Raw genomic sequence first — 23,016 nt, 5'->3', positions numbered from 1 at the left:
CCCAGTTTAACGCATGAAAAAAAGAAAAGGCTTTCCGTTCAGGATCTTCATTCCCGTTCACGCTCTTGCATTCATGGGACAGATTTACGTGAAATCTTGCGCTCTGGCTACCACTCACCCGTTTGCTGCGAATTGCGCCACCTGATCGATGCCCAGTGGCGGACGCAGCCGCCCGCTGGCCACGGCCGACTCGAACCGGTAGTGGAAGCCCTCATCCACCGCCTTGGCCACCTTCAGCGTGGCGCACGTAGAGACCCATACCGCGAACCCTTCGGCGATCTCGTCCACCGTGTGCGCGTCGAAGTGGTCCTTGATGTATCGCTTCGCGCCCAGGGGCACGTTGAAGACGTCCAACGTGTAGTCCAACAGAACCTCCACTGACCAATCGCGGTCGTCACGCTGTGCAATCGGAAATTTAAGAGAGCGCATTTATCTCGGCGTTGTACCCGCGGATGCAAGCGACATGCAGGCTTCGCTGCTGAGCATAGATATTCCTCAGTACTATTCTGCATCTGAAGTAGCTGAGAACGACGGCAAAAACTCGGCCGGCAGCACGCGTGCAAGGACTACAGCTAGAAAAGTCGGGAGGCACTCGTCTGTAAGTTGTGTTACTAACTATGGGTACGAAACCCTACGAATCCCTCCCTGTCCACGCTTATCGACGCTGTCGCGATGCAAAGCCGATTGCGCCGTCGTCGCGTGCTAGCACCACAAGTGACGGTCAGTCATTGACAGATGAGGTTCGTTAGACAAGAGGGGAGCGCAGAGGGATGTACCCGTTGGCGTCAAAAAACAACAAGAACAACGCGGTAAGCATCACGTGGGCAGTGCTTCCGGCGCTCTTTGTATACATGCTGAATTTGTGAATTGTGAATGAAAGGATCTAATTTTGGCAAAATGAATATCTCGTAGATAGCGCTTTTAAAATTGCGTAAAATTTCTTTTGCCGCCGCGGCACCCTTCTGCAGTAGTTCCATTGCAACCTGGGCTTTACAACTAGGATTAAAAGAAGCAATACGTTTCTGTTACATATCAAAATGACTGCGATGTTTACTCACGCATCTAGTGCACGCCGCGCTAAAGGAGACAACTGGAAACAAAACATGCTTCCATCGGTTAATCCTTATATTTAAAACAAAATCTCAAAAAAAGATACGTCCCAGTATAGTAATTAGTAACTTGAAGAAACGTTGTATGGCGAAGCTTTACCTGACTTGTTTAGGATCAAGTTAGCCTCATGTCAGTGGTTATATCACGTGTTACTCATGGATTATGTGGAGATAATTGCTACACACGCAGCCAGTGGCCACATCATCCGCTAGGAAAGGAGCACGCATTTGGTTTAGCGGCATCTGAAGTACACTTGGAAGACATAGAAGCATAATATAAAAACTTATATGTATATCGATTGACGAATAGCTGCAGTGAGAACTTACCGCACTTCACCGCACATTTGGAGGACATTCCTCGAGAATTGTACTAGTATCATGATTTCCGCAAGGTGCGTGTGGTGCCATTGGGCTTCAGTAATGTTTATATTGTGCAAATAGAGCATGTTTCCTCAATTAAAAATAAATAGAAATACTTTAGTAGACATTGTTAAATAGACATGATCACTTTCAGATATGAAATAGATATTATCAGTTGTATTAAGACGAATACATACCCCAACCTGCACCACCTACACAGAATACACCCCAGCGAGCCGCTCGTGCCCAGTGGGGCCCTGGAATAGGGACTTCAAGCATCGTGCCTTCTTTTATTTATTTAACTTCAATAAAGTTTATACTCACTCGCTTTGTTTCTGTCATTGCGAACACGTTTTACCTCATTGATCGGTTTGAATGAGTTTATGCCCTAAACTGATTAGCACTTTGGTCTCAGACTGACCCTTTTCACTGACGTCAACTGATACACTGCTTGCCAAGTAAACATTTTCACTTTATACGTCAAATTCCGCGTTCACACATGTGTGCAAGGACATGTCCAAAGGGCCCGTCCAAGTAAGGACAGTCCCACTGCCCTCAGTCACATTGATGAATGAAGCGGATGGCGTAAGACAACCGCGTGTTTGGTAATGGGCTGTATATGGCGAGAGAATTACTGGTTAATTCTTCATTTATTCATGATTCAATTTGTGTTTCTGTCTGCAGCATATCTGGAACAAAGTTTCGAACGTTAGTGGAGATGCCTTGTCCGGAACCGAGTGTCAGACAACATTGACCTTTGCAATGTTCCGCCTAATTTTACATGAAACAAGGTTTCCTATATGCACATTGTAGTTATTTCTTTAACTCTGTTCAACATAGGTATCTCCTCAATTATATGAAACGCGGTTCCGTCTATATAAGTGAAAAACATTTGAAAAAGCGTTCCAGCTACTAAGTGGATCCGTAGGTGGAACCAAAGTCTAAGAGTAGTCATACGACGAATCCAGTAGCGCACCCAGGATCTCTGCCAGGGGGGGGGGGGGGGGGGGGGGGGTGACAGTTTGCCAATGCCATCTAAACAGCGCTAATTTCACTTTCGTCGGGGGAAATTGTCAAAAAATGCCCTTTTTGCGAGTGTGCAGACGATTGCGCGTCTTAGATCTTAGTTGCAGTACTCAAATGCGTAAGGAAAGAAAAGGTGTGAAACAAATAAGGGGGGTTAAGTCGGCCTCAGGGGGGGGGGGGGGGGGGGGGGGTTACAACCCCCGAATCACCCCCCGTCGGTGCGCCACTGGACGAATCGAATCCTTTCCGCGCGCACCTGTTTCGAGCTGTGTACCTGTGCGAGCGGCACGATGCGGTCCTTGAATAGGGCCTTGTCATCGGCCACGTCCGCCCCAGCTATGACGGTGGGGGGAGTGGTGGCGGCATCCCCCAGCAGTGATGAGAAGTTGAAGTACGGCGCGAAGTGCATGGGCCTGCGGGACGAGTTTTGCGCCGCCTGCAAGAGCTCGTCGACGGGCGCGGCGCGGAAGCAGGAGATCCAGGCGGATGTCGACTTGCCCGTCTCACTGCAGTTCAGCGCCGACGCCAAGTCCTGGTACGGCGTCTCCTGCAAGCCGATCGATCGATGCTGTTATCGAAATGTCGGTGCGACATCAGGTGCATTTACACCGATGCCTCAGAGAGACACCGGTGTAGTGTTGAAATTGATTGACTGATGTGCGTTCTCTACCCTGGCAAGCCTGATAGGAAATTCACCTTGAATGAAACTGATGACTTTGAAAGTAACGGCAGCGTTATCGCTTCAACAATGCACGAGATCTTCGACTTGAAATTACTGCTTGCCCATGAGTATTTCCTTCATAGTGTTTTATTATTACGTCTGTTTATTGAGTATGGCGTGGCGTTTCTTACGTGGGAAACGATTCTGTGAGGCGTACTGAAGTGATTTAAGTCGTCATGGCCTGGGTTTGTGATGTTATGGTGGACGGAACACCCAGCGCGATGTGTGCGCGCATGTTTGAGCCTACAATCAGCGTCGGAGATCAGTTATGCATTTCTGCAAATTAATTTTATGAGTGCGACCTTAAAGCAACATTGTCAATGCAGTTCTAAGCAGTGGTGTTGCAGAAATGAGTAGTTAAGACACATAGGCGATGATCGTAGCAGTGCGGGTACCGTTCTTCTACGGAATAAATTCTGCTGTTTACTTCGACACGCGTTCGAACTTATCTGTAGGTATACTGAGTGGATATCTAATTTGTTGGAGGTTTCTTTTCGCCAAGGGAAAAAAGGTGCTGTTATCGAAATGTCGGTGCGACATCAGGTGCATTTACACCGATGCCTCAGAGGGAGAAAAGTTTTGGTTAGAAATAACAGCGTACCGTAAAGTGTGAATGATACCTGTCGAGTGGTCGAGTGACAGGCTGAGCACTGCACGTGCTTTCGAAGCAGCGTGGCATGACCATCTTCATCATCATCATCATCATCAGCCTATATTTATGTCCACTGCCGGACGAAGGCCCCCATAAGACCACGCATGACAGACAGCGTGGTCTTATTGCTGCGTTAGCCCGATCTTTCTTTTTTCGTAAAAGATGGCGACCAAATCGCCCTATTGGCCACTCTCGACAAGCGCACGTGATTCATACTTTACAAACCGAAAGAAGAAAAAAAAAACGATTTCTTTCGGTCTTGTTCGTCCCGTCCTGTACGATGCATACACCCATTTTACCTAAGTTGTGTCCTCACAAATAGCCATTGCATCATTTTATGCGATCACCTTAGCATGTTACTGCGTTACAGGGCAAATAGGCAATGCTGAAGCACAAAGTTTATATGTATCATGCTTGTTTACCAGCCGCAGTGATTGTTGTGTCCAGCCATGCCATCGGCCTGATACAGGAGGCTAGCATAAACATAGCAATTTCAAGTCTACTAGACTTGCAATGCATGAGATCGATGCCGGTAATGACCCGAATACTTTTTATAAAATATTTGGGTCAATATATATATATATATATATATATATATATATATATATATATAGATGTTTCAGGGTTGTATTGGGTTGGCAGCACACGACCATACCTATTTTTTAGTTCCCACACGAGGCCATTAGATTGTTAGATTGTGAGAATATTTTGCATTTCACGCTGACATTTGAAAGATGCCCCTGCTCTCCGTCGAGTGAACACCGATACAGCCAAAATGGTTCATAACACGCGCACACACTGCGGCTGATGCCCGTCGCATGTTTGCGCAGCCAAGAGGAATTCCCGCCAACAGTATACTTACCGCTGAACTGAAATGCTACACTGGGGTTCCTCGACGATCTTGTATGAACTGACATAAGACATTTCTGGGAGCACGACCTAAAACGTATCCAAATCCTTCCGCAGCATGCGACGGCAACACATTCAAGCTGCATGCGCCACGCCGGCCCGCATAAGCCAGAGAGAAGGAAAAGCTCGCCGTATCTTTACCTGATGGAAAGGACTGTTATACCTACCATACTTGCACGCATCTTCAATTATATATACTAAAGTTAATCTGTCTTAAGTACCTTTCAGATTATTTGAGTATCTTGGGAAAACTTTGAAAGAGGAGTGTTTTTGCTGTAACCCAAATACATTTCAGAGTAGGTGTACTCATTATTTCAAGTACTTCGAAGGAAACTAATTCCTTTAGCAAGGGAGCTCAAGGCCAACCCTACCTGGCCGCTACTGGCACAATTCTTTTGTTCAACACAAGCAGGGTGTAGGGCTGCGTACATTCAAACCTGTTCCACAAGTCGTCAGCTTCCCCATGGCGGGTACGTGTGCATTTGTTCCACAAACGGATGGGAGCACCAATTATATCTCCCTATTAATCACCTTTGTGCAAGATAGATGGAACAGTATTACGCGTAGTAGAAAAAAATCAGCTGAATGTAAGAGCTAGTTTATCAAGGCGAATCTAAGTGCCTTCCGACGGGCCGGAGTTAAGAATAACTGAGCTTCTGATCAACGACTTTTATTCTCTCTTGAAACTGTTTATCTCATTCAGACTGCTGCTGGCGAACACTGCCATCGGACATATCAAAACACCCTTACATAGGTTCCTTTGTAATAGTACCAGAATTAAAACCTAATCACCGCATGAGAACACCCAAACTACCGCATTTACTCGAAGATAGGTCACCCTAAAGTCAAGCCACCCCATCCCCCCCCCCCCCCCCCCCCGTAAATGCCAAATTATAAGGAAAAAACATTTTTATTGGCCTAGGGTGCTGGATCACACCGGTGCATCGTAGCGTCCTCTGTCGCTGCAGCCTGAAGTCAATGTTCAAGCGCGGAGCTCGCAGAAGTCTTGCCTTTTTTTTTTTTTTTCTTGCCGCAGATTTGGCATTTTCAATCGAAGCTTGGTGCCCGCATTTCTGGTTTGTGCAGGAGAAATATTGCTCGTCAAGCCCACCTGGCCTGTGTTCCTCCATGCGTATAATTGCATTATTATGCACAACAACATTGTGCATCAACATTAGTAATTTATTCTGGCTTGTAATTTGAAAATACATTCAGGACAAAAGTACGCATGCACACGAACAGAGCGGGCACGTGAGCCCAAGTCCTGCTTCTTTTTCGGCACTCAAAACAATATTAAGCAGACGATTACGGAGACTGATCGGTGTTCAGAAACAACCAAGCGTAGATGCAGCTTAACTTTTGCCATGTCTCTGTGCTTTAGCGCATCCCAAGTAGATGTTTTATTTATATCTGCAAATTATGCTTTTTGAGTTTTGTTCTGACAGCCTTTTTGTTTACGAATGCGGAAAGCTTGCTCTGCCTTTTTTATTTTTCACCGAGGACGCCGGTTGCTCGCCGCGGCACCTTGTGGCGTCATCAGCAGAGGGCGCCACAATTGTCTTGCGGGGCAGAAGGCACCCTGCCACTTAATAGTTAACCATAGCCTAGTGAATATTACCACATCCCATAGCAATGTGCTGAGTAGCCAGGAGCTGAAGACAGCGCCACTCCTCAACAAAAGGGAGTGCGCTCCTGGGTTAATACCTGCGTCAAAATGTTGCTTGAGTAACGCGCCTTCCCACCGATACATTCCAGTAAACGCCTGAAGAGCCTGGCTACAGAATTTTCGCTCAGTAATTGCTACGGTTTGCACTGCCGTGCCTTTTCCGGAGTCGACGTGAGATGTCGAGTGCCGTTAAATTATTTGCAAAATTTACCCAATTTCCTGGGCTCCGTGAAGAAATGCCATTCGATAACGCCTTATGTATTTGTCAAAACGTAAAGTGTGTTTAGGAGCGAAGTGTAAACATGAGAATACTTCGCGCTACTACCTAGTATTGAAAAACACTGCCCCTCAAGCTCGACCATTGAACTCCGGAGTGCGTACATCGTAAGTAACCTGACATGATCAGACCACGACATATGACACCATGGCTCAGACTCACCGAAACCGAGGGCAGAAACGCCCCGTAGACGAGGCCGTGATAGAAAGCTCGGCGTGCTGTGTCGTTGGGCAAGTTGCGCGCGGCCGCGGAGAGCAGGTAAGCGCCCGATCCGCGGCCGACCAGCACCAGCTCCTTCGGGTCGGCGCCGAAGATTTCCGCGTGGTCGCGCGCCCACTGCACTCCGCTCATGACGTCAGCAAAGGCCACGTCCTCATCCACGCCGACCACGGACGACGGGTGCAGAAAGCCCAGCACGCCTTGCCGGTGGTTGGGCGCCACCACGACCACGTCTCCTGCACGAAGCGCCGGCTGGTCGTGTTTGTGACAACTTCACGAATGGATATTCATTTTGTGACAATGCGCGAGTAATTTTCGAAGACTGGTTGCGATTATTTGATGGCAACAGGGAGGTTAGCAGTTAAGGGAGAGAACGAAAGCGAAAGTTTCGCTTTTACAGCGAAAGCTGCATATGGCTAAGCGAAAGGAAAACCGTTTGCCAAACGTCTCCATTGGCTGCGCCGTCAATTACGTCCTTCTTTATGCGTTGCAACCAAGCGCGCGCACCATTGGCAGCGCGTCGCAGTGACGTCGTTAGCGGACGCGCTTCCGCCATTGCCACATTGACGCTGATCTGCCCGCAACGCCGCCTCCTCGGATCTCCGTTGTCGCATGCGTTCGATATCTCGAGTTAGCTCGGCTACATTCTAGCCACTGTAGCTCGGCGTCGTAGTTAGCAGCATCCGCCCGCCATTGCCGCTTGCGTTCCACTTCGCGATTTCAACGTGGACGTTTCGTCGCAGCCAAAGCCAAAGTAGAGTGTACTAGAATGCGGTTGAGTGGGACGAGCAGCTGGGGCGGCGTATGCTTTGCAGTGAGGCGCCCGACGTGGAAATATACTGTGGCGGCGCTGCGATCGAAGTGGATTGGGCCGCATCAAGGTCGCGCCGTTGGAAACTGCTGGCGATCCTGCTCGGCAGGGTCATTCGTACTACTTCGCGCGCTGGAATGTGCGTTCAGACTGCTCAAATCGTGTTCATAATTGCACATGACATGTATTTATGCCTTAAGAATAAAGTCCTTTCTTTCGCTTCTTTATTTTTTGTTTTTTTAATGCCACTTGGTGATTGCGCGTGCATGTCGGCCGCAGTGTCGGCTTTCATTCTACTATGTTATTGTACGGTTCCCTTTGGAGAACAAATATTTTTTCTCGTTCTTCAAGCAGCATGTATCTCTCGTGTGTATTGTTGCGCATATAGTTTTCCATCAGTAGGTCTTGCGAAACGCAGACGAAGAAACATATGTAACCTTCCTGCTTGCCGCTTCAAACAAGTAAAGTATATCTGCCCCATCCGGCGCCTTGTACTCAGATTTACGGGAAGCATTGTTATAGATAAACAAGGGTAAACTGCAGCGCAACATCCCATTTTAAGTTTCCGCCTTCCTCGCGTAACAGAATGCGGAGTAATTGGTGCGGGGTCATTTATTGCGGTCGAGCCTCGAGCGCAGAAAACGATTTTAGTTAGTCATTCTATATGCTAATCTTTGGCCGTAAGCCTTACGTGGATTTCTTTTTCCAGTCGATACTTCAAAAAATCCTTAACGCTGGTGAAAAACGCTTAAGCTTCGCCTTTAAGAGTAGAACGCGATAGCGTTATGGGGACCCGTTCGCATCACATCGTTCGCATACGGCAAGTAGGCTTCATTCACTGCAACACTGAACGTGGGAAAGCCAGCTTACAAAGACTAAGCTTACACCGATCCTCTTAAAGTCGACTTCACTTTTAAACTTAAATGCATTGCTTGAAAGGCGTTTTTTAAGGGGCAATATAAGTGGTCTTATATTAAAATGTAAAGGCCCTAGCACCTTTTTTAATTATTTTATTAATTGTCTGTTATTGTCCCGACGCGCGCAGTTTCCTTGTAGCAGAATTGCGTTTTCTCGTACATTCAAATTACAATCCGACGCCGATTGGTAAACAATCCAACGGCGAATCCGACGCCGAATGGTAACGTCGTACTTTACCATTTTTCTGACGGATTACACTGTGAGAAATTTAATTTTTGTTCACCAAAATCTTGCACCACGTGGAGGGCCTGCGCGGTCGATGTGGTTGGATGATTTTCTCCGCCACCCGCGATCACACGCCGGTTGCCGACGCCGGATTTTCTGCGACACGGGGCCCTGAACGCTATCGCGTTAAAAAGAAGAAAAAGAAAAGAAAGTCTGCGCGGTAACCTAATTAGTGGCTGTATAATGGATACGGCGTGGCGCGCTGCTAAACTGGAGCTCGCGGGTTCAATACAGGTCGCAGAATTCCATGGAAACGAAATGGAAAAAGACTCGTGTACTCCTATTTAGGTGCACGTTAAAAAACCCCAGGTGGTGAAAACTAAACCGGGTGCCTCATAATCATATCGTGGTTTTGTCACGTAATACCGAAGAATTTCATTAAAAAATAGGCAGGTGGCTGTTTTCTTAGGCTTTTTCTAGGGGTGTAATCAAAGTAAATTATTCTTGAGTTTGATTTCCGAAAAGAACATGCTACGCTTATCCTATATTTCATACATAAATGTAATGCCGTTCCCAAATGTATGACTGCTCAACTCAGCAGCTTGTATATTATAAACGGCTGCTTTCAGTTATCCGGTGCACTATCATAACGACCATAATGAAACAAAAAATGTCACAGTTTCGCCCTAAGGGCGAAGCAATGAATGCGACAGCAACACACCAATGTCATACGAAGTAAGGTGAGCGGCTTTGGTAGCAATATGAATTGTAGTAAACATGAGCTGATTAAGTAAGCAGGTGTGCTGCGGCGTAAGTAGACCGACATGAAGAGAGACTCGATGACCACGAGAAGGCGCGTGTGAAACGGTGGTGTTGATGAGAAACGCTTCCCGTGGGCAGCGCGTGCGAAGGGATACACCTGTAGCGCTGCACTGCCGATCCGGGCAGCATTGCATGCGTAGCGTGCGTTCGAAAATGTGGCCCGACTATTACTAACTGAATGAACAAGCGTGGTGTGAGCGCGCACAAGCAAACATAAATAGATCACACTGAATGACTGCAGACAACGACTGTCAAAACGCTGGCAGCAAGCGCATACGCCGCAGCGGGCGAAGGTACGTGCGGTCTATCGCTTCAACGGAAACTGAGCGGCGAATGCACAGCGCGTACAAAGGTCAGAGCCGTGTGGAGATAAGAGACGGTGCGGGCGAGCGACGAGCGCGGTTGTTGGCAGAGTAGAAGTGCGCCCCCCCCCCCCCCCCCCCCGCTCCCTCCGGCGCTGGCTTCCCGCTTCCTTGCTTGCGCGTGGGAGATTGAGTGCGTTCGCTCTCCGTGATAGCGCGAGTCCCCGCACGCTTCCGCTCGGGCATACGGCGCGCAGCGAAGATTTTATCTATACGGAACTTCACGGCGACGGCGACGCCGACGGCAGAAATCCGGTTGAAGTGTCCATATAATTGCTATCGCAATAATAAAGGAACGGCATGTCTCACCTACACGTAGAGATATTCGCAGATCTGTTGCGTTCGTTGAAGAAGATAAGTGTGGCACCACATGGGGCACCCAGTTTTAATGGGTTGGCAGCATGGTGAGACTGCCAAAAAAAGTTTTGCTTGTCTGAATCAAGTTAGCTGATTTACAGGCTGCCCCAAAAAGGGGGCGTTTATATTGAGTGACAGCTAGGAACTTGTTAAGCAGGACTTATTAACACCCGTGTCTTAATTCTCTCAGGAACTGCGCCTCTGCGCTACAGCCACGACTCTCCGGCAGCAAAATCATTCGGAATAACAGTTCTCACTTGCATGGGTCATTCACCTTTGAGACATCAATAGGGTTCTTAAGCGTTACATTCGAACGGAAATGACTATTTGGCGTCGTACGGTATATCTATAACACTTGTATATATATATATATATATATATATATATATATATATATATACCGGGTGTTTGAGCGAACACTTTCAAAAATTCTTAAAGGTTGCCTGTGGCAGATAGCACAATTCTAGTTCATGAGCTGGTCTATTCGTAGAGGCGGACATCACTTGCACAAGAAATTGAAATGCATACTCGGATATTCAACAGAAATTCACTAATTAAGTTTTTAACTAATTACCTGATGGCCCATATTGCAATTTACAAATTGTAGCCGTGGAGTTCGCAAGGCGGATCCACTTGCAACGAATTCTCGGGATGACACCAGCTTCGAGATATTAATCCCCGAACTTTGCGGAGAAATACATTGGCGTTTCAGTTAGGTTCTTAACAAAACGTCGCTTTTTGCATTGAATCACAAAATTAACTGGAACGCCAATGCATTCGTCCGCAAAGTTCGAGAATTAATATCTAGAAACTGGTGTCATCCTGAGAATTAATTCTAAGTGGATCCGCCTTGCGAACTCCACGGCTGCAATTTGTAAATTGCAATATGGGCCATCAGGTAATTAGTTTAAAAATTGATTAGTAAATTTTTGGTAATTAGTCGATTATGCATTTCAATGTTTTGTGCAAGTAATGTCCGCCTCTTCGAGTAGACCAGCTCATTAATTAGAATTGGGCTATCTGCCACAGGCAACCTTAAATAAATTCTGAAAGTGTTCACTGAAACACCCTGTATATATATTGTAATAAAGTGGAAGCACAAGCTCGGTAACACGGGACAAACGGCGAAAAGAAGAGGAAGTTAATAGAACAGCCGGCCCAGTGAACGGGTGCTGTGTCTGTCTCCTGTTCTTTCCTTTACAATGGCGCAGTCGACTAATACTGAGACTTCGGAAGATCAGGCCCCGAGCATCGCAAGCGGACGGACACTACCGGGACCGCGTTCGTCGCCGCAAGTATTCGCCACATCATCTGGGGACGGCGTCTAGGCCTCCTCAGTGGCTCTCGCGGACGACGGCGCTACTGAGCTCAACCAAGCCTTCTCCGCTGTCTCAAAACGACTTAAGACAATGACCGACGCATTTGCTTCAGTCGTCGGACAAAGCACGCTTTCACTGCAAGCACCGACGACTTTTCCTGATTTCTATGGTTTCCAAGAGGACCTGTAACTTGGGTGCGTACCATAGAGTCTGTCGCTAATCGTTACGCGTGGACAGACGCCGTGAAGAGGTCCATGGCAGGAGGTCGTCTCCGAGGTGCAGCTCAGGCTTGGAATTTGTTTGAAGGACAAGCCTATCCAAGTTGGTGCAGCTGGACCGCGGCGCTGCTCTCTGCTTTCGAGAACTTGCCAAGCGCCTATGACACTCGCTTTATGCAGATGCGGTCACGCCAGCAAGCTCCAGATGAAGACATAGCCGAGTACATTTACGACAAGCTGTGGCTCCTTAGCACGTGCAACCTTACCTGGGCTTCCCCAGTGGCCAAGCAGTACATCATAGATGGCATCCACGACTCCACGCATGCTGTCGTCCTGTCCGTGTATGCATTAGAGACAGCGCCTGACGCGTTCGTCCGCAAAGCCTCAGTGCTACAGGACACAGCTAGACGGCGTTGGGCTGCCACCACACAGTCGTGTGCTACTTCTCAAGTTGCCCTGATGCAGTGTGGAAGCCCCTCCGTTGGCGACGCTATTCACTGCACTAGCGACCGGGTACAAGACAAAAGACAGCAAATGCGATACCAGAGCAGCACAAGGCCAATGGTGTGAATTCACGTCGACGGTATCGGAGAGCTGACGGCGCTTGTAGACACGGGCGCTGAGCGCTCAGCGCTGCTTCGGCGGCACGCGCCTGCCAATCTCCATCCCTGGACTCAGGCACCCTTGCGATGCCTAGGGGGAAACGCACAGCCAACAGGCACCATTGACCGGCGGCTACACACAACCGCTGGTACATAGCATCTACGCGACGTGCCCGTCTTCGACGACTTGCCTGCCGACATCATTCTTGGCGCGGACTACGTCCTTTCTAACGACGTGCAACTGAACATTGAGGGCGGTAAAGTTATGCTGCGATCCACAACCTCCTGCGCGCCTCCGACTGAGTCACATGCAGAGAGGTGAGCCTTCCGGCAGGAAGACCCTTTCTAGCGTTCTCGAGCAACATCGCGCCCTGTTTGCCGACAACAATGCACAACTTCCCGGTACTGACTTGCTTGAGCACCGCATTCCGACAGACAGTCACCCACCTATATGCGTACCAATGCGACGGTATGCTGAACGCGAACGGTCTGTCATTGCCGAACAAGTAAGTGAGATGCTGGCTGCTGGCGTGATTAGACCGTCGTGCAGTCCTTGGGCCGCACCTGTTGTCCTTGTTCGCAAGAAAAACGGCACTTTGCGGTTCTGTGTTGATTATAGAGAGCTCAACAAGCATACTATACGGGACTCCTACCCACTGCCCCGCATTGACAATGCCATCGATACAGTACGGAATGCAAGATTCTTTTCGCCGTTAGACCTGCGGGCTGGGTATTGGCAAATCAATGTCGCAGAAGAAGACAAATTTAAAACCCCGTTCCGTACAGCATCAGGCATTTACGAGTTGAACCGTATGCCCTTCGGCTTACGGACAGCTCCCAGCACGTTTCAGCGCGCTATGAACACCGTGCTGGGTCCGCTTAAGGATCACGGCTGTGTTGTGTACCTCGATGATATCTTAGTTGTGGGCACAACAGAAGAAGAACATCTTCGGAACCTAGACGAAGTTCTTGAGAGGCTCTACAACGCTGGATTCCGACTAAACCGTGAGAAATGCCAATTTGGACTTACGGCCATCTCGTATCTAGGGTACTCCGTCTCTGTGAAATGCGTACAGCCTCTCCTTGAAAGGATATCAGCCGTTACGAACTTCCCCACTCCGACGTGCATTAAGCAACTGCAGTCGTTTTTGGGCATCGCGTCTTATCTGCGAAAGTTTGTTGCCAACTTCGCTTCGACAGCTGCTCCCCTTACTGACCTGCTCAAGAAAGATACGCAGTTGAAATGGGGCCAATCAGAGTAATGGGCGTCCCAATCGCTCAAACATCAGCTGACCGACTGCCCTGTACTGAGCCACTTCAATGAAGACTGGACCACAGAGGTTCACACAGACGCTAGCCAGGTTGGACTCGGAGCAGTACTTGTGCAGCGCGACCCAGATGGTGCTGAGCATGTGGTCGCCTATGCCAGCCAAAAACTTTCAGATGCTGAAAGTCACTACCACTCCAACGAGTTGAAATGCCTAGCTGTTGTGTGGAGCGTTGACGACAAATTTAGAGACTATCTGCTTGGGCGGCATTTCACGGTGGTAACAAATGCTGCAATTTCATGGATGTTCTCAAAGCAACAACTAAAGCATAAATTCGCACGCTGGATAACACGACTACAGGAGTATGACTACAGCGTCCGACATCGCGCCGGTACTCTAAACCAAGTGGCTGACGCATTGTCGCGAAATCCTAGTGGGGACGACTCGTCTAGAATGAAGGAAGCGGAAGCCTGGGTATTATTTTCACAGCAAGACGTCACCGAAGCTCAACGCCAAGACACTGACGTGGCGGCTATCATAGCCTCACTTGCGGACGCACAGAACAGCAACAAATTTGTCGTGCGTGACGCAACTCTCTATCGTCGTCTATGGAAGAATAAGTGGCAAGTTGAAGAACACCTTCAGGTCATCCCTGCTTCGTTGCGGCCTGGTATTCTTCACGCCATCCACGATACACCTGAAGGCGGACACATAGGTCAGCCAGCGACACTAAAAAAAGTACAGGAGCGCTTCTGGTGGACCAAAATGAGTAAGAGTGTTCGTGATTACGTCGCTAGCTGCGAAATATGCCAACGACACAGGCGGCTTCCAGGGTGCCAGCCTGCGCTACTCACACCCATTCCACCTCCTGCTACCATATTTAACACAGTTGGCATCGACCAGGTTGGCCCCCTACCAACGACAGCGGCTGGCAATCGCTCCATCCTCATTGCTGTTGACCATCTATCCAAATTTGTGGAGGTAGCCAAGGTGCCTTCTCTGGCACCCAGCTACGTGCCAAGATTTTTGAGAGACCGATTTGAACTGAGGCATGGTCTTCCGAACAAACTAATATCCGATCGGGCACCCACCTTCCGCAGCTCCGAACTCCGTGCCTACCTACGCCATGCAAGAGTTGAGCGTACCATCCGCGACCAAATGGCCTGACGGAGAGAGCTAATCAGACAATTCCAGCACGTTTGGCTCCCTACTGCAGAAATAGTAAGCCGGTAGAAGTAGATTGGGACGATCATCTCCAGGCTGCTGCTTACTCAATGAACACTTCACCACAGAACTCAGCTGGGACATCGCCGTACGAAATAGTCTATGGCCAGCTACCCCGCCTTAACGCACTCAATTTGAATACCCCGATCAAATTTTTACGTCCCGTCGCGCGACAGACATTATGCCGCAATATTGGAGAAGAAGCTCGCAAGAGTGCCGCGAGAGCCCAAGACGTCCAAAAGCGTCATTACGACCGTCGCCATCGTCCCGCGCCGCAGTACCAGATAGGAGATGAGCTGTGGGTCCAACGAGGTAGTCGACCACCGGGCAAGAAGCTTTGCACGAAATTTGAGGGTCCCTTTGTGAACAGAGAACGCCTGTGGAAGAACACTTGGCGTGTTCGCACTCTGGACCAACAGGGAACCTTTGACAGGAGAAGAAAGAACAATTTTGCCGTCCACGTGGCTCCTCTCAAGAAGAGGGTTCACCGACAAATCTGATGTGGTTGTGCACCGAGTTTCAAAAATACATTGCGGCCGAGTGTAATAAAGTGGAAGCACAAGCTCGGTAACACGGGACAAAAGGGGAAAAGAAGCGGAAGTTAATAGAACAGCCGGCCCAGTGAACGGGTGCTGTGTCTCTGTCTCCTGTTCTTTCCTTTACAATATATATATATATATATATATATATATATATATATATATATATATATATATATTGTAGCGAAGAGAGACGCTAGTGGGTCCAGCTCTGGTCTTCCAGACGCTAGTGGGTCCAGCGCTTTTGCTCGCAACGGCGCTCATGCTTGAAAGCCGTCTCGTTTGACTGTCGACGCTGCGCTGCTCCGATCTCTAATAAACCCTTTACAATTGGTGGAGCATGCTGCGCCCTCAAAACCTGCAACCTGGAACTTCGATCCCGCACCGTACCGTCGACCATGCCTGAAGAAGCCTCCCAGCAAGTACCTCCCCCTGCACCGGCACCGTGCTCTGGTGTGCCGCGCCACAGGGACCCTGCTATCTTCACAGGCGCGGACGACACCGATGTTGAGGATTGGCTTACGACCTACGAGTGGATAAGCGCCCACAATAAGTGGGACGAAGTAGCTAAGCTCAGCAACGTGCTATTCTACCTCGCGGGTGTGGCCAGCTTATGGTACAACAACCATGAAACAGATTTTTCGACGTGGTCAGACTTCAAGACATCTTTTGTCGAGGTTTTTGGTCGCCCTGCTGTTCGTAAGCTGCGCGCCGAACAGCGTTTGCGGGAACGAGCTCATCAAGCAGGCGAATCCTTCACAAGTTATATCGAAGACATCCTGGACTTATGCAAGAAAGTCAACGTGACCATGTCGGAGTCTGATAAGATCAAGAATGTTACGAAAGGCATAGAAGACGATGCCTTCAACATGCTCCTTGCCAAAAATCAGCGCACTGTGGCCGAGATAACTACACTGTGCCAAAGTTACGAGGAGCTATGCAGGCAGCGGTCATTGACCCGTCGCCCTACATCGCTCGACAAACACCTCGCTGGCTTGACGGCCATTTCTGATCAGTCAGCGTTGATGGCAGAAATGAAGGCTTTCGTGCGCGAGGAAATTGCACGCCAGCTCTCCTTGATGGCCTTTGCCCAACCACCACCAGTACAAGAGCCAACGTCAAGTTTTGAGCCCCCGCTCCGCAACACCATCGCGCACGAACTCAACCAGCTTTTCCCTGAGCGCCATCACCATGTTCCTGCGGTCTCACCTCTCCGCTACGCTGAAGTCGCCGCCAGGCCCCAACAGATCCCTCCGGCTGCACCACTCAGCTACGCGGAAGTCGTCGCCAGGCCCCACCCCTTCCCTCAAGGTGGGCCTCTCACATACGCCGACGTCTTGACTGTGCCCTGACCACAGCCCGCGATGCAACCATATCACCAGCCGCCCCGCACAACGCGTCCTCCTACATGGACGGGGCCCACCACAGCGAATCGGTGGCGTACATCTGACAACCGACCTATCTGTTTTGCGTGAGGCTACGCCGGTCACGTCGCACGCTACTGTAATCGCGTGCAGTCACCTAGCGCTCCAACATTTGCGCCAAGTCGTATGGTCGGCTCTCCCCGCTCATATTACGACGACCCTTCGGCATCTTCACGGACGTTCCGCCCAACGCCCAATACCCGCCACTCACCTTCTCCACGCCGACGCTCGCTATCACCGATGTGGCCCCGTCCCGCAGCTCGGGAAGAGGAAAACTAATCGTCGCAACCCACGAGGCAAGGGCTGCGACGCCGGCGAAACGCGAAAGTCCTCAGGGTAGCCCGACGAATGTGATAGACGTGTTTGTTGATGGTGTTCACACATCTGCACTCGTGGACACCGGAGCCGCCGTATCAGTTATGGACGCAAAACTTTGTCGCTTGATTCGGAAGGTCACGATGCCCATTACTGGACTGTCCCTCCGCACAGCCGACGCACAGCGTATTCACCCGTTAGCGGCGTGCACAGCTCGTGTTGTGATTTAGGACGTTGTATACGCCATCGAATTTGTTGTAATTTCGTCGTGCTCCCATGACGTTATCCTCGGCTGGGATTTTCTCGCCCGCCACAATGCCGTCATTCATTGCGCACGGGCCGAACTAGAACTGTCGCCGCTCTCAGATTTGACGCTCGCCGACGATGCTTCTCTTCCGAACAAACTCCTCGTCAGACACGACACCACCGTTCCTCCTAACTCGTCAGTGGTTGTCTCTATGTACTGCAGCAGCCTCTCCGATGCCGTCGCACTACTTTCTCCGTCTGGCCGCTTTTCCACTCGAAAAGGTCTCCTGCTACCTTTTGCGACGGTGAACATTACACAGGGCTCTAGTGCTATATTTATTTGTAACCCGTTCTCGTACCCTGTGTTGCTACTCCACGGAGAATGTCTGGGCAGTGTCGAAGATATCGCAGACGTACAAATTGCGGACGTTCCCGAAGACCCATACTGTGCCCGTTACCGTACGCTCGGCTCGATTTCTACGTCTGGCCCATTGCCTATATATGTGGTCACTTCTTCTGTTGCCGATGACCTTACACCGGGCCAGCGATCACAGCTTCTGTGCCTCCTACAAGAATTTCGTGCTTCTTTCGACGTCGGGCAACCTTGCCTGGGCCGGACGTCAACTGTTACGCACCACATCGATACTGGCTCCAAATCACCATTGCGGCATCGACCATATCGTGTATCGGCTACAGAACGTCGCGTGATTAATGAAAACTGGCTGATATGTTCCGCCGTGAAGTGATCCGACCTTCCCACCGTCCATGGGCATCTCCCGTCGTCCTTGTTACGAAGAAAGACGGTTCTGTACGGTTCTGTGTGGACTATCGGCGCCTCAACAAGATCACTCGTAAGGACGTTTACCCACTTCCGTGAATCGACGACGCTATTGACAGCCTACAAGGAGCAGAATTTTTTTCATCTCTCGATCTGCGCTCAGGGTATTGGCAAGTACCTATGGCAGATGACGATCGACCGAAGACAGCCTTTGTCACGCCCGACGGCTTGTACGAATTTAACGTCATGCCGTTTGGACTTTGTAATGCGCCAGCAACTTTTGAGCGCATGATGGAATCCGTTCTGTGCGGCTTGAAATGGCACACGTGCTTGTGCTACCTTGATGACGTCGTTGTTTTTGCTCCGGACTTCTCCACGCACCTTCAACGCCTCCGGCGTGTTTTGACGTGTTTGAGAAACGCCGGCCTACAACTGAATTTAAAGAAGTGTCGATTTGCAGCGCGGCAGCTGACGATACTGGGTTACGTTGTTTCCAAGGATGGAATTCTCCCCAATCCAGCCAAGCTTCGTGCCGTCGCCGAATTCCCTAAGCCTACGTTCATCAAAGAACTGCGAAGTTTCGTCGGTTTGTGTTCTTACTTCAGACGCTTCATTCGAAATTTCGCCGCCATCATATCACCTCTGATGAAGCTCCTTGGTTGCAACGGACCCCTTCATTCGTGGTCTTCAGAGTGCGAGGAAGCGTTCGCAAATCTCCGTCGTTTGCTGACGACTCCCCCAATTTTGCGCCACTACGACCCGACGGCCCCTACAGAAGTACACACAGATGCCAGCGGTGTTGGCCTCAGCGCTGTCCTTGCGCAGCGCAAGCCTGGCTTTCCTGAATATGTCGTGGCCTATGCCAGTCGCACCCTTACGAAAGCCGAGACCAATAACACTGTCACGGAAAAAGAATGTCTGGCGATCATCTGGGCTCTTACTAAGTTCCTGCCTTATTTGTATGGCCGCCCAATTGATGTGGTCACCGACCACCATGCACTATGTTCAGTGGCGGATCCAGGGGGGATGTCCGGATGTCCTGACCCCCCCCCCCCCCTCAGATTTCTGCATCGCCCCCTCGCTGACAGGGGGATGGCCCTGTCGCAAAAAAAAATATGGCCACCAGCATTCTTCAAAAGTATTTTTCGCGAGTACCAGTGGTATAAGCCATGTAGAAGTAAAGCTAGCTCGCTCACAAGCTTAGTTGTATTCCGTAGGAGTGTGGTGTCGCGAAGTTGCCGTAGTTATTTATTCTCATGAACACCTTGGACCTCCTGGCGCCTGCCGTGCCTTACTGGTCCCGTCGTTGGCGTCGAATGAACGAGGGGACGTCCCTTTTGCCAAACACGCCGAGGTCCGCTCGAGCGCCTTCGCGCCTGATTAACTTAGTTTCCCCTTGGGGTGTCAACGGTTGCCTCATTAGCTGTCATCGGTTCCGCGACCAACCTGCTTAATGTCGGAGATCTCTCGCCGAAGTGTTCATATATAAATAACAACTAACAGCTAAACTAAGAACTACGCGTAGGCAACTTTTTTTAACTGTAGCACTCATTGTGATCACAGTTACACGTTGACAATTTCCAGTACGAGCAGAGTACCGTTCGTACGCTACAAGTGCTTCATTGTAACTTCGCAGTTTTATTGTCGTACATTAAGCATAGGAGGCTCAAGCCCACCGGATCCGTTTATCTGAGTGGGCGTTCTCGCGGAGCGAGGCGAAGCTTCGAGCCGCGGCTGCGAAGTGGGGGAGCATGACGTCGGCGGCCAACGCCTGCGCGCGGGCCTGGCGTCGCGTGGTTGGAGAAACGGGAGCAGATGCGCGCCTTGTGTAAAAGGATGACGTCGCGTGGGAAACAAAACATGAAGACGCTGGCTCGCGCTCTCGCCTACTACGCTACATCGTTATTCATGTAGGTGGCGTCGTGAGTCTTCATACGCGGTGATTCGCATATCGTGAACACCAGCGTAGTGGTTGCTGCGTTGGAGCGGACCGTTACGCCCGTATGCAAGAACTTTCCTCTAGTCAACACACCACCACGACTCAAGAGAGAAGATGGCACCGCCATCCCTCCACAGAACTGGCCACTGAGCTTCATGATCCTTGACGGGAATTCATGAGAATTGTCGCGTCTTTATTCTCGACTATTCTGCGCAGTACGACAATTGAAATTTGGAGTCTGATATCTCGGAGCACGGACACGCTAGAATAATTCTTCCGACTGAAACTGTGTAGAAACTCGACTGTCTCTAAGTTTTCAATACAAACATACCCACTTACTGCAGTCAACAAAAAATAATTGTTTAATTTTATTTAATTGGGCTTTATCATCATCCAATATTTATCATCTCACTTTGTGCCCCCTTAGCCACATAACTTATTTGCACAGGTGGTCTTCGCATGCCTCCCAATGAGAGTTTTATGTGCAGTATTCACCAATGAGTGTGTTCGTTACTGCAAACACGTGCGCTTATTCCGGTCGGGAGTTCTCACTTTTTCAATTAGTGCATTTATAATTTATGTTATTGTTTCGCTTACATATAAATCGTGAATATATGTGTCTATGTGCCCTTTGATTTAATTACCTAGAAATACATTGGTCATTCTTCGCGCCACGCAGTTATTAACCTAGTTTATTTCACTCTAATATTATTTTCTACGATCATTGTTCCTGATCCATATCCACCGACAAGAAGAGCGCCGTAAAATGACACGATGTCAATCACAAAAATTTCTTACGTAGCTTCATGCTGCAGAGACACCAGCTACTTTTAGAAGACAGTGGTAAAAACAGCATTTCACCTGGCTAAAACTGCATTTAGTACCGGCCGTCAAGAGTCATGGGCGCATTAAAGCAACTAAAAAAATGTACTCCACAGACGTTCTGCGAGAAAAACTGGGCGTCCGCCAGCGTCCGCGTAGCGAATGCGCGCTCGCTAGCAGACGGCACGCTTGACAATGGCAGCAAAATTGAAGACATCGCGTTGTATAATCCATGCCTCAAATATATACGTTTGGCAGAATGGTGTAAGCATAAATTTGCAGTTGAAATAAAACACTATTTCAAGACCGTACTTTGCGCAATCGACCTCGGCGCCCGGAGCGAAAGTACGTTTATTTATGCCGGGGAACGCGTCTCCGCCCCAATTCAGTTCGCTCGCAGCGCCCTCGAACAATTTTACCACGCACGGCGCCTCAGCGGGAGAGCGCCGTTCGGCCCACTTGACCATTGTCTACTACACTCTAGCCAAAGTGCCGCTCGGGAAACTCCCGCCGAACGCGGGCGTTGGCCCCGGTAGACGCATTCCCACCATTGCCACGTTGACGCTGCTCTGCCCGCAACGCCGCCTCTTCGGCTCGCCCTTGTCGCATGCGTTCGATATCTCGAGTTAGCTCGGCGTCGTGGTTAACAACATCCGCCCGCCATTGGCGCTTGCGTTCCGCTAGAAACACAATCACGTAACCAATAATTGAGAAACACTTCAATACGGAGTCGGGATTAACCCACTGCTAAACACCGGGGCCGCACATTTCAGCTTCGCTGGTGAACCGTCTGTACGGACTGCTTGGCCGGTGATTTTGTTTTTTGTTTAAGGTTTATTGAAGCAGCGCGATTGCACCAGGACAAGAAAGTAACCATGACCACGACAGGGAGAGGAGAGTTGGTTGATTACTTGTCCTCATCCCATCGCATTGCGTGAATAAACCTTGAAATGAACCAACTCGCCGAAATCAACTTGTTGCTAGCTTCTTGTTTGCTATGCCAAAACAGCTAGTGGCTTCAGTACACCAGTGTAACGTCACGGATTTGGAAGTGCGTCAGCGTGTTCGAGAATGAAATGTTGCAATGAGAATGCGATGCAATCCCTGTTTTTCGCTAAATTTGTAGAAAGGATCGAGCGGAGACGGAGCTTTATTTGAGTATTTTTCGAGCTTGACAATTTTACTCGCACGGTGGGACTAAAATATTTAGCGTACCAAAGGCGAAAATGAGCAGCGGAGCGTTCGTTTAAACCACATAATATTATGTTATATGCATATCACCCACCCTTGGCGGCCAGCTTCGGCCAGTCGGGGTCGTCGTTGGAGCCCGTCTCGAACCACGTTCCGGAGACAGCCACCACCACGGCCCGGCCTCCGCCATGAGCGTTGTCTCCGATTGTGGCCTCGGGGGTCCACACGTTCACGTGCAGACAGTCCTCGGAACCCACCATGCTTGCGTTGCTCCACTGGGCGCACCGTGGGCGTGGCTCGAGGTATTCCCGCACCGCGCACTTGTCTTCGGGTTCGGCCAATGGCAACGGCGCCATGAATCGGCGATCGCCCGCAGTGCTGCGGGCGAACGGGATCCCCAGGAAGCGCCACAGAACCACGCCGTCCACGGTCACCGTGCTGCCGACCAGCCGGCCACCCTTGGTCGTCAGCTACGTCCAAGGCGGCGACGTCATGCCGGGGCCAACAGTATGCCCGCAGCCATTCAAAATGTGGTGCATGTAGTGGCACATGGAACCCTACCATAGCCGAGGCACTACGTTGCAGTACATCGCATGCATTCGGATGACAGCTCTCCTTAGCAAACATGCATGTTAGAACTTATGGCACAGTAGAACGGCGTTTCCACAGTCATCTGCAGTGCACAAGCCATGTCTCA

At 49.8% G+C, this 23,016-nt stretch overlaps 1 protein-coding gene across 1 annotated transcript; it reads right to left on the bottom strand.

Annotated features, from left to right (window-relative positions):
• Positions 1-22,842, bottom strand: LOC119434656 (phenmedipham hydrolase-like). The gene is made up of 4 exons (XM_049659546.1): positions 22,414-22,842; positions 6,883-7,175; positions 2,770-3,042; positions 1-399 (listed from the first exon to the last, which is right to left on the bottom strand). The coding sequence occupies exons 1-4, from the start codon at positions 22,673-22,675 to the stop codon at positions 115-117; spliced, it is 1,113 nt and encodes a 370-aa protein (XP_049515503.1). The 5' UTR covers positions 22,676-22,842; the 3' UTR covers positions 1-114.
• Between the last annotated feature and the right edge of the window lie 174 nt (positions 22,843-23,016).

Source organism: Dermacentor silvarum, unplaced genomic scaffold (assembly GCF_013339745.2).
Source record: "Dermacentor silvarum isolate Dsil-2018 unplaced genomic scaffold, BIME_Dsil_1.4 Seq147, whole genome shotgun sequence".
NCBI lineage: Eukaryota > Metazoa > Arthropoda > Arachnida > Ixodida > Ixodidae > Dermacentor > Dermacentor silvarum.
The sequence above is the reverse complement of the archived record's forward strand: the minus strand, read 5'-3'. Positions and strand labels throughout refer to the sequence as shown.